This window comes from Bubalus kerabau, chromosome 5 (assembly GCF_029407905.1).
Source record: "Bubalus kerabau isolate K-KA32 ecotype Philippines breed swamp buffalo chromosome 5, PCC_UOA_SB_1v2, whole genome shotgun sequence".
In the NCBI taxonomy this organism is placed as follows: Eukaryota; Metazoa; Chordata; class Mammalia; order Artiodactyla; family Bovidae; genus Bubalus; species Bubalus kerabau.
Window position 1 is genome coordinate 34,308,992 of NC_073628.1, and position 12,530 is coordinate 34,321,521.

Consider the following 12,530-nt stretch of genomic DNA (forward strand, 5'->3'; position numbering starts at 1 on the left):
TGAATATATCATATCCACTTTTACCTCTGGATCCTTAAGACACTGCTCCCTCTGCCTGGTACCCTTCCACCCCACTACCATCAGCGCCACTCCTTCCCAAGAAAATTCTTTATATACGTGAATCTAATATAATTTCTCTTTCTAATTTTTCTAATATAGCAAGTCAACTATACTTTCATTAAAAAAAAAAGAAAGAAAGAAAATGCCTCATTAAGTCCTACTCCTTCAAGTATCCACTACAGCATTCCTTCTTTCTTCCCTATCTCCCCAACTTTACCTTGGCTAACTCAGATTAGATACTCTGTATTCCCAGGGCATCCCATCCTTTCCTGATCATAGCAATACTAAGCTTTATTCAAATAATCCTGTTTAACAGTCAGTCTCCTCCATCATGAAGGAGCTGTGATCAGAAAGCAGAATTGTGCTACCTCTTCACTATTTTATCACCAATGTCTGGCAGAAGAAAAAGAAAAGAAAAGCAGCACTCAGTAGGTAGTGATGAAGAAATGCATAACAAATTGTGATCACTCACCTCTAACACAGCCAGGACAGTGTCAAGCTGATCCTCTCGAAGGGTGATATTGTTAGAGATTTTTCTCATGGTATGTATGGACTGTAGACGTACTTCCTCAATTTCATCATTAAACATGTCAACCAGGAAATCAAGGCACTTCTCAGCAAAAGAGGGTGAAGACTGGGCCAGCATGCAGAGCGCCTCCACAGCAGCAATGCGGACTTCTAGAGAGAAGGGAACAAACAAAACTGCACATCAAGTTAAGACCCATGGATAAAATGCAAGGACTCCTCATTCAGGCTTGTGTTTCCCCCTTTACTCCTCTCACTCTGCAAACTCTCTCTGGGAGATCTCCTCCAACCCTGTAGATTCTGCTACTGCCTTCACATGGACCTACAAACAAGGATGCTGGTACCACAAGAACTGAGGTTCAGATCTTAAATCCACAGACATGTGATCAAGTCACATGTCTATCTCCATTAACTTAAATTTCTTGAAAACTCAGTTGTCTTATTATCTCAGTATTCCAACCACAGTACTTTTTTAAAAAGCACTTTTCAAACAGCATTATTAAGATTAAAATAGGGTCAAGTATCATTATTCTCAATCTATAGAGATAAGACTCAACAAAGTGGATAAACTTGCCTCAAAGTGAGAGCAGAGATAAGACTAGTACTCTGGTCTGCTAATTACAGACTAGTGTCAGGTAGTGGTTAAGGGTACTGGCTCTGGAATGACAGAGGTCTCACAGTGAACTGCAAAAAGTAATCCATCCACTAACTTGGACGGTGATCTTGAATAAGTAACTTCACTTCATAGCACTTCAAGAGAATACTCATTTCTTACAGAGCAGTTAGGAGGAGTAAAGGACATAGTGTGGGGAAAGCACGTAGCACACTGTCTGACATGTGTTAAAGGCTCAATAAGTATTAACTATGATATAGGTACAGACCTTGTAAGCACCTTGAAAACCGAGGCATGTCCCCTATCTCTTTATATGCTCAGAACATGTAACAGTGAGGCCACTGAGTCCAGGAAGCCCTGCATTCATTCACTGACAATGCATCCTGAACACGCACTATATGCCAGGCCCTGTGCTGAGTGTTGGGATATAGAGATGAGAGATGAGTAAGTTACAGTCCATGCTCACAAGACTTCCACAGATGCCTGTTTCATTCCAATGGTTCCCACTGAGTTCTACAGTAAAATGTACAGTTTCAAAAAAGCCTTCAACTGTGGTTAAACTCTCAAATATAGTCTGGTTTTTTTGTATAAGAAAGGTTTTACAGACACTTAAAAACAGAATTACTACATTAAAGGGAGATGATGACTCAGATTTTTCTTGGTACTTATTAATTCCTCCTTTTCAGAAGGGAAGGATCTGCTCTGCATCACAATAATATAATTTAAACATGAAATTGCTAATAATTATAAAACAAGACAGAGATGGACCCAAATATTTTAAATGCTGACCCTGCTTCCAAGGGCTTTATCGGTTATGTAGCACTGACTCATATGTAAGTCCTGCAAGTGTATCAAGGGAATCACAGAGAAGCTTCTGATCAACATGAGGTAATCAGTATGACCTGACCTGACACAATTCCAAGCAGAAGCAAAGACACTTGGCTTTCTACTTTGCCATGCACAGCTCAGCTACAGGTAGCTAAAGTAACATTTCCTACTGGACTTTTTGGAATGTCGAAAATACATAACAGTCTCCTTAAGGATCCAGGGCAGAGAAAAGGAACTAGACTGCTCGAGAGAAAAAAAAAAAGATTGATCCTCTGGTATCTTAACATGTGTAATGAGGTTCTAGTTTTGTTACTTACCAGCTTTGTGCTTCATACTAAAGATATACCATCTCCTAGCCACTATAGACTAGAATAGTCTACTGCATCACACAGTGATGAACGGTACAACGGAAAAGCACAGGTCCTATTAAGAAAATGCAGAAGAGGCACACAGCCTACTGAGCAGGATCACAGGCAGCATTCTGCAAAGTGACCCCTAAAATAACACCAGATGGAGTGGCTGGGCCAGAAGAAAGAAAAAGGGCCTTTCTACACAGAGGAAGCACATGTAAAGGCCCAGGAATGAGGGAGAACATGCAACAAGAGGACTGGAACTGTGTGATACTATGGATACAGAGCGGCTACAGCCAACAAAACAGGCTCCATTTCACCCAGCAAATGTATCCCTAAGACCCTGACTGACCCAGAATTCTGTAAATATGATTAGAGAGCTCCCGTACCTGATGCTGGTTATGATCTACTCACTTTCCAAAGTTAAGTTCCTTTAATTAGACCTTAGTGACAAACTAAAAACTATAGAAATAAACCACATAAACATTAACTGTGATTAAATTCATTTGTAGAAACTAAACAAAGCAAAACTGCTAGTAGAAACAAAATAGATTCTAGTTACCTGTCTTAGGATAAACTGGGTTTTAACAACTGGAATTCCACTATTTAAATTTTTCATTCATATATCAAGTTCAGGGGGAAAAAAAGCAGAGGCAGCTTTAATTTTCATGTATATAGAAAGCCTTATATATAGCAAACTGAATAGGGTAACCCAATTCTTCTATCTACTAACAGAAGAACTGTCTTTCCAAAGTAATTTTCTTGTCCTTCTAAGAAATTCTGTTCTAAGGTTATCATTTTTGTAGGCATTTTAAAGACCTTAGTTCTAATCCTCTGACATAATTTTACTGTAAAACTTAGACAATCAACATTATCTCCTTAGGTATGCTAACCTAACTGAAAATAGGATGTTGGAGTCACTCAACTCAAAGCACTATCTGTGATATATGTGAGATGGACAGCATCGTACTGTGGAAATGCTAAGAGCTTTGCAAGGGCTTCTATTACTGGTTAAAATGGAGTAACAAAGCCAGATTAATCCTTCTTTCTGAAACAACTAAACAACTAAAAACAGAGACAAAATACATGAAACAAAAGTATTCAACACACCATTTATCAGGCAGTAAAAGGGAGTGATCTCTGAGAGACAGGAAATAAATGAGGCGAGCTCTATGACTCTTATCAGTTTACTGTCTGGAGAGTCTCCAGGTTGTAGGTCTCCCTGAGTTCAGAAGACAGAGCTGTGATTAGAGTTAGAGGGCAAAGTATAGAAAGGAAAGAAGTGCACAGACAGAGAAAGCTGGGAGACCTGCAGACGGCCCTCCTAAGTCTTCAGTCAATTTCTGATCTGTGAAGAAACCACCCAAGGCCTGAGAAAGAACCACTCCAGGATTTGAGGAAACAATCTCCTAAATTCACAGATGGTCAACAAGTTTTTTCAGAAGGGTTGTTTTACTAGTGGAGAAAAATAACCCTGAGACTTAGTGCTACTCCAGTCCACCTAAAAAAGCTAAAAAATAAAACCTGAGCTAAATGCATTCTAGAACAAAGCTCAAGAATACTTACAGGAATATAACAATGTTCAGCACTCAATAAAGTAAAATTCATGGTGTCTGGCATCCAATCACAAATTACCAGGCATGGATAGAAGCAGGAAAATACAATCCATAATGAAGAGAAAACTCAACCAATCAAAACCAGCAATCACAAAAGTAATAGAGCTAGAAGACAATGACATTAGAACAGTTACTGTAAATACATTCTCTGTTGACAAAGCTACAAGAAAGATTAAACATATTAAGTAGTGACATAGAAGACACTAAAGAAAAGAAACTTAAATTCTAATCAAACTTCTAGGGATGACAATTAAAATGTCTGAGGTGAAAAATAAACTAGATGGAATCAACATCAGATTAGACATTATGGAAGAAAAGATTAGATAAGACAAAACACACATTATTCAAAATGAAACAAAGAGAAAAAAGACTAAAAAGTGAAAAAAAAGAATAGAGCACCTGTGAGTTGCAGGACAAACTCAGTAGCCGAATATATATGTAACTGGGAGACCCCAAAGGAACATGGGTTCAGAAAAATATTTAAAGAAATAACAAACAAAGATTTTTCAAATTTGATAAAAACTACAAACCCATAGTTTGTATGGGCAACAGTGAAAACAGTGTCAGAGTTTACTTTTTGGGGACTCCAAAATCACTGCAGATGGTGACCAAAGCCATGAAATTAAAAGACACTTACTCCTTGGAAAGAAAGTTATGACTAACCTAGATAGCATATTCAAAAGCAGAGACATTACTTTGCCAACAAAGGTTCGTCTAGTCAAGGCTATGGTTTTTCCAGTGGTCATGCATGGATGTGAGAGTTGGACTGTGAAGAAAGCTGAGTGCCGAAGAATTGATGCTTTTGAACTGTGGTGTTGGAGAAGACTCTTGAGAGTCCCTTGGACTGCAAGGAGATCCAACCAGTCCATTCTGAAGGAGATAGCCCTGGGATTTCTTTGGAAGGAATGATGCTAAAGCTGAAACTCCAGTACTTTGGCCACCTCATGCGAAGAGTTGACTCATTGGAAAAGACTCTGATGCTGGGAAGGATTGGGGGCAGGAGGAGAAGGGGACGACAGAGGATGAGATGGCTGGCTGGCATCACTGACTCGATGGACGTGAGTCTGAGTGAACTCCGGGAGTTGGTGATGGACAGGGAGGCCTGGCGTGCTGCGATTCATAGGGTTGCAAAGAGTCGGACATGGCTGAGCGACTGAACTGAACTGAGCGGAACAAACCCATAGATCCAAGAAGCTCAACAAACTCCAAGTATATGAAATATGAAGAAAATTATACCAAGCCATATGATAATTAAATCATTTAAAACCAGTAATAAAGAGAAAGCCTGAAGAGCAGACAGTAAAAAAAGATACATTACATACAGAAAAACAGAAATTTTAAATTACAGCAGGGCTTCCCCGGTAGTCAAGTGGTTAAGAATGCACCTTGCAATGCAGGGAACAGTGGTTCGATCCCTGGTCCAGGAAAAACCTACATGCTCTGGAACACCTAAGCCCTCAAGCTGCAATTAATGAGCCCACGTGCCTAGAGTCCATGCTTCAAAACAAGAGAAGCCACTGTAACAGGAGCCTGTGCAACACAACTAGAGAGTAGACCCTGCTCACCACAGCTAGAGAAAAGCCTAGAATTGGATTCCCAGGGAAATATCTTTCAAAAATGAAATGGAATGAAACTAGAACACTTTCTAACACCATACACAAAAATAAACTCAAAATGGATTAAAGATCTATACATAAGACCAGAAACTATAAAACTCCTAGAGGAGAACATAGGCAAAACACTCTCCGACATAAATCTCAGCAGGATCCTCTATGCTCCACCTCCCAGAATGTTAGAAATAAAAGCAAAAATAAATAAATGGGACCTAATTAAAATTAAAAGCTTCTGCACAACAAAGGAAACTATAAGCAAGGTGTAAAGACAGCCTTCAGAATGGGAGAAAATAATAGCAAATGAAGCAACTGACAAACAACTAATCTCAAAAATATACCAGCAACTCCTGCAGTTCAATTCCAAAAAATAAACGACCCAATCAAAAATGGGCTAAAGAACTAAATAGACATTTCTCCAAAGAAGACATACAGATGGCTAACAAACACATGAAAAGATGCTCAACATCACTCATTATCAGAGAAATGCAAATCAAAACCACAATGAGGTACCATTTCACGCCAGTCAGAATCGCTGCGATCCAAAAGTCTACAAGCAATAAATGCTGGAGAGGGTGTGGAGAAAAGGGAACCCTCTTCCACTGTTGGTGGGAATGCAAACTAGTACAGCCACTATGGAGAACAGTGTGGAAATTCCTTAAAAAACTGGAAATAGAACTGCCTTATGATCCAGCAATCCCACTGCTGGGCATACACACCAAGGAAACCAGAATTGAAAGAGACACGTGTACCCCAATGTTAATTGCAGCACTGTTTATAATAGCCAAGACATGGAAGCAACCTAGATGTCCATCAGCAGATGAATGGATAAGAAAGCAATGGTACATATACACAATGGAGTATTACTCAGCCATAAAAAAGAATACATTTGAATCAGTTCTAATGAGGTGGATGAAACTGGAGCCTATTATACAGAGTGAAGTAAGCCAGAAAGAAAAACACCAATACAGTATACTAACGCATATATATGGAATTTAGAAAGATGGTAATAATAACCCTGTATGTGAGAGAGCAAAAGAGACACAGATGTATAGAACAGTCTTTTGGACTCTGTGGGAGAGGGAGAGGGTGGGAAGATTTGGGAGAATGGCATTGAAACATGTATAATATCATATATGAAACGAATCGCCAGTCCAGGTTCAATGCATGACACTGGATGCTTGGGGCTGGTGCACTGAGACGACCTAGAGGGATGGTATGGGGAGAGAGGTGGGAGGGGGGTTCAGGATGGGGAGCACGTATATACCCGTGGCGGATTCATGTTGATGTATGGCAAAACCAATACAATATTGTAAAGTAATTAGCCTCCAATTAAAATAAATAAATTTATATTAAAAACAAAACAAAAATGAAATGGGACTTTCCATTTCATTTGTGGTACAGTGGATAAGAATCCTCCTGCCAATGCAGGGGACACAGGTTCCATCCCTGGTCTGGGAAGATTCCACATGCCAAGGAACAACTAGGCCTGTGCATCACAATTACTAAGGCTGCTCTCCAGAGCCCTTGAGCCACAACTACTGAGCCCATGTGCTGCAACGGCTGAAGCCTATGTGCCTAGAGCCTGTATTCCATGACAAGAGAAGCCACTGCAATGAGAAGCCAGGACACTGCAACGAAGAGTAGCCCCTGCTCACCGCAACTACAGAAAGCCCAAGTGCAACAATGAAGAGCTAGCACAAGCAAAAATATGCAAATAAATAATAAAAGAATTATTTTTAAAAAATGAAGGTGAAATAAAGTCTTCACTGAGTGACTAGGAAGATCAAGTGAGACAATCTGTATCGCTCAATACAATGCCAGTGACATAGCAGTCATTCAGTAAGTGGGCACTGCTATTATTATGAAGTCATTCTTACCGTACATCTCATCTTCCAATCCATGAACAAAGGCTCCACAAGCTCCTGACTCAATCAAGTTCACAGCCCCCGTATCTATCTCTTCCTTGGGAGCATCATCTCCCCACTTCCTGCCGCTGGAGAACTCTCCCGAACTGTAAAGTTCCTTGGCACGTTCATGTGCAGTGCGTTTCCTCTGTAGAAGACAACAATTACCACTTGCTGGAGATTCATGAGAGAACAGTGAAGTTGCACACCAAGAACATGAGAAAGTGAGAAATAAAGACTGCTCTCGGGGGCTTCCCTGGTCATCTAGTGGTTAAGAATCTGCCTGTCAATGCAGAGGACATGGGTCCAGTCCCTGGTCTGGGAAGATCCCACATGTCATGGAGCAACTAAGCCTGTGCACCTACTAAGCCCACACTGTAGAGCCCATAAGCCGCAGCTACTGCAGCCCACACACCTAGAGCACACGTGCCACAACAAGAGAAGCCCTGCTCTCCACAACTAGAGAAAGCCTGTGTGGCAATGAAGACCCAGCACAATGAAAAAATAAAAATTTTAAAGTAAATAAATAAATCTTAAAAAAAAAAAAAAAAAGACTGCTTTCTGAAAGTTAATTTAAAAAAAAAACATTCAATAGTTATCAGAGCAGAGATATGCAAATTCAACTTGAAGCAAAGACAAAGACTCTCAGGTCTATCAAAGCTGATAGTAATCTGATCCAAGATAGTAACTTCCCAAGTGGCTCACTTGGTAAAGAATCTGCCTGCGAATACAGGAGCATAGGAGACTTGGGTTCGATACTAGGGCTGGGAATATTCCTTGGAGGGGGAAATGGCTACCCACTTCTGTATTTTTGCTGGGATAATCCCATGGACAGAAGAAGCCTGTAAGTTTTACAGTCCATGGGGTCACAAAGAAGTCCAACATGACTGAGTGACTGAAGAAACACACTCACAGCTTTATTAAAGAGAACACAAGACTATTCATCAGAGAGGTGGTTATGTTTGCTATGGCAACACAGGAAAGAGAGAACTAGAGAGGTTAAAATAATGGCAGTATCCCTCTAAGCATCATCCTGGGTAGACAATACACTAGCTCTAGAAAAGAATTTTTTTCAAACCATAGGACTATGCTTTATTTGAGCAACATTATGCTCACCAAGCAAGCCTCAAATTTACTTCCTACACAGGTTGCTTAAGGCGAGATATACTAGTTGGCTAAAGTAAATATTGAGTCTACTTGACAGTTACAGTTACCTTCATAAATGAATAAACTGGCATCGTGCTTTATTTTTTTAATTTATTTGGGTTCACCAGGTCTTTTATATATATTTTTATTTATTTGCCTGCATTGGGTCTTGTTTGTGCCATGCTCGATCTTTGTTGCGGCATGTAGAATCCAGTTCCCTGACAGGGCTTGAACCCTGGCCCCCTTCATTGAGAGCTCGGACTCTTATCCACTGGACCACCAGGGAAGTCACTGGCAATCTGCTTTAGATATCAGGTTCTATGAATCTTGCTGGAGTGAGACCACACCCTCCCAGCTGATGATCTCAAAGGCACTGATGAAATATAGCACCTGAGCCTACAGGGATGTGGTTCGGACCCATTTGTGGCTTGCAATGTATCTTAGGAACCCTTGAATTACCCATCCCTCATCATTCACCATGAGCATGTCCTTCTTTGCACTTCCACTCCAGTATACACAAAGAACACTGAAGCAATCACTGACCTCAAATGAAGGGAATGCCCTTCAAGAAAGCCATATGGCAATGTTTCATGAAGCAAAGATATCAACTCTTCAACCATTCCTAAGAATTTATCTTATGTAATAAATCAAAAGAAGAAAAGATCTAAAAAATCCATGGAGATAACACTCTCTATATGATTTATAACGGTGGAAAAATTTAGGAGAAACTATAAATGTATAACAAAGGGCTACAAAATGATGATACATCTACTTAATGGGATATTACACTATCAGTAAAAACTATAAGCTAACAAAATGAAAAAAGCATGTAGCGGTAAAGGTAAAAAGTAGACTACAAAATTATCTGTATATAATGATTCCATGTTTAAAACATTCATAAGAAACAGCTGAAGACAAATACCTCAAAATGATGTGTTAAGAGTAGTGGGAATACGGGTAAACTGTTTCCCTTTTCCTTCTACTTGTCAAGATTCTGATTCCTTATTAACACTTTTATAATTTAAAACTTAAGATACTGACAATAAATGATCCTATCATATTTTCAGGCTCATATCTGTTCCTGACAACTATATCAGAGAACCATCAGTTAGTTTAAGGGCATTCTGTTACTGTTCAGAGTAACAGGATGCTGCTACTGAATTCTCATGTAAACTCTTCCAAGAGAATTGCTATTGAAAGGAGTTCTAAGATGTCATACAATCTAATAAAATAAGACCAGACCTTTGTAGTTTCTAAAAGAGAAAGTTAATCTTGCGTCTTCTTTATAAAACACAACCCGTGAAAAGTATCTCATTAAGATAATTTAAAATGTAATGAAGTAATTTGTGATTTGGGTCAAGTTACTAAGAATTTGCAGGAGGGCAGAGCAACCCACTCCAGTGTTCTTGCCTGGAGAATCCCAACAACAGAGGAGCCTGGCAGGCTACAGTTTACAGGATTGCACAGAGTCGGTCACGACTGAAGCAACTTAGCACCCAGCACTAAGATTTTAAATTAAAATGTAATCTAGTCACCCTACATTAACAAATTCATGGGCTATAAAATTGAATCAACACAACCTGACATACAGTTCCACTGATTTTGGTTTCAGAAACCCAGTTTAAACAACAAAGAATTCAAGTTACCCTCAGATCTGACATCAGCTTCTTGTCAAGCGTCTGTTCCAAGAAATGAGAACTGACTTGCTCCATAGAGCCCTATAAAAAAGAAGAATCCAGAGCAAAGTAAACAACTATTAAGACCTAAATATTATCTTAAAATTTAGTTTGCTGCCAACTTAAGAGCATAAAGATAACATTATTCTTGATAGTAAACATCCCTATGGGTTTCGAATCATCAGGAAAATAATAAAACCATTAGCAGCAGCAGCAGCAGCACCTATATAGAGCTACTAGGTGTCATGCATTGCTCTAATTGCTTTATACACATATTAACTCATGTAATACTCACTACAACTATTATTAGTCACAACGTACATAACGAAGAAAGAAGGCACAAAAAGATAAAGCAATTCATTCAAGGTGACAAAGAGCGTAAATTATAGAGCTGGGCTATAAACCCAGGCTCCAGAATCCTTTGCCTTAACTACTACTTTGCTTTTCATTGCATTCTATTCATTCATTTGTCCATTCATTCCTTAAACAAATACATATTTAGCAACCATTTCTTTATATGCCTAGAGTTACCAGGAAGAAGAATACAAATACAAAAAGACATCAATTCTGCACTCAACAATTTCACATACTAGTGAGGAAAACTGACAAGAGATAACTGCATTATGGTATGAAATTTTATAAAATATCTGAAAGTTTTCATCCCGCTGTAAGTCAAGCAGAATGGACTCTATTCACTTTTTGTACAACATGGACTTAAGTCTAAAGCCTTATCATTTCATTTATGTTCTTGAAAGCCTGGCTTCTGCTTTCCTCTAGAGCTTACTCTTGTCACACATCACCCAAGTTGAACACTCCCTCTTACCAAAACGTATCAAACTGCTTGTGGTTTAACATGATATTGTAGTTTAGTATGATATTATAGTTGAGTATGATGTTAGTATGCATGATAGTGTACTCATATTTCTGCTCACATTTTCTCCTTCCCTACTTCTTTACCTAGCTAACCCATACTCACCTTTCAAAGTCAGCTAAGAAATTACCTCCTCCAAGCTTTCTGCGCATGCGTTAGATGCTCTTTCCTAGAAGTACCAATATTATAACTGATTGACTGCCTATGTCAATCGACCTGACCATCCGCTCTTTTGAAGACACACATTATGCTCAGTTTGTTGAATTAATGAACATATAGTCTGAAGACTAAATACAGTTTACTGATTATGGGTTTGTCTACTCAAGAGTTGGAGCAGCGGAGTTTACCTCTTAGCTTGCACAGAGGAACTAGTACACCAGCAGGACCTTAGCCGTACAACCACAGCTCCCAATATATAACTGGACCCCCACTAGGAAGGAATTCTACATGGGCTTTAGAGCATCAAGTATTATTACTACCTATGTGGCCTTGGAAAAATTATACTTTCCTAAACCCTTTAGATTTATTATTTATAAAATGAATAACATATCTACCTCAAAGAGTCTAAAAGAACTAAAAATTATTTGCAAAAAGTGAATATATATGAGTGTAAGTATGTAGGCATCTATTCACGTGTGCTTGTGTATAAGGAAGCAGGTGTATATGCATGTGTATATGAATATGCTTTTGTGACTAAAAGCTTAGTAGGCTAGGAACTCAATAAACAGTAACAATTATTATTATTAGCAAAATTAGACTAAAAATTACTTTTGAAGTATAAACATAATTGCATAATTTAGAGTTGTTTGGATTTGAAATTACTGAAATAACATAAAGCACTTGACTCAAACTAGAGTCTAAGTGAAAACCTTTTCTGCTCACCACTGCAATTCATTATTCATATAGCTTTATATACACAACACCAAAAATTTGAATGACTCTGTTTTAAGGATTACTTTTCTAACCTGCCTACTCAGATGACAATATATCATTGAATTATTCCTCTTAAACATCCTCTCACACACACTATAACACACTGCAGATGCTCAGTACATGTTGACTGAAAGAATCTGATGAATGACTGAATTGTTCTGAATGTTAAAATATCCACAAATCAAAACAATGCTTTAAAATATGAATTCAAAAATAAAATCACTAAAAGCTGGCTTGTTTATTATGGACAGGCAATATAATATATAAGCAGGAAAAAATGAAATCATCCAAATTCTTTATTTTTCCACAAAAATGCTTCACAAACGTCTTAGCAGTTACCCCCAAAATACTGATCAAAGGACAAGGGCTATCACTATATTTGTGTCCAGTACAGT

General features: G+C 38.6%; 1 protein-coding gene across 1 annotated transcript in view; it reads right to left on the reverse strand.

Annotated features, from left to right (window-relative positions):
- The window catches only part of INTS4 (integrator complex subunit 4), a 117,828-nt gene that overhangs the window by 55,931 nt on the left and 49,367 nt on the right, over positions 1 to 12,530 (reverse strand). The window contains exons 9-11 of the mRNA XM_055581407.1: positions 10,302 to 10,373; positions 7,483 to 7,657; positions 533 to 738 (exon numbers count right to left, since the gene is read on the reverse strand). Coding sequence (XP_055437382.1) covers positions 533 to 738; positions 7,483 to 7,657; positions 10,302 to 10,373 — 453 coding nt within the window. The remainder of the gene's footprint in view (positions 1 to 532; positions 739 to 7,482; positions 7,658 to 10,301; positions 10,374 to 12,530) is intronic.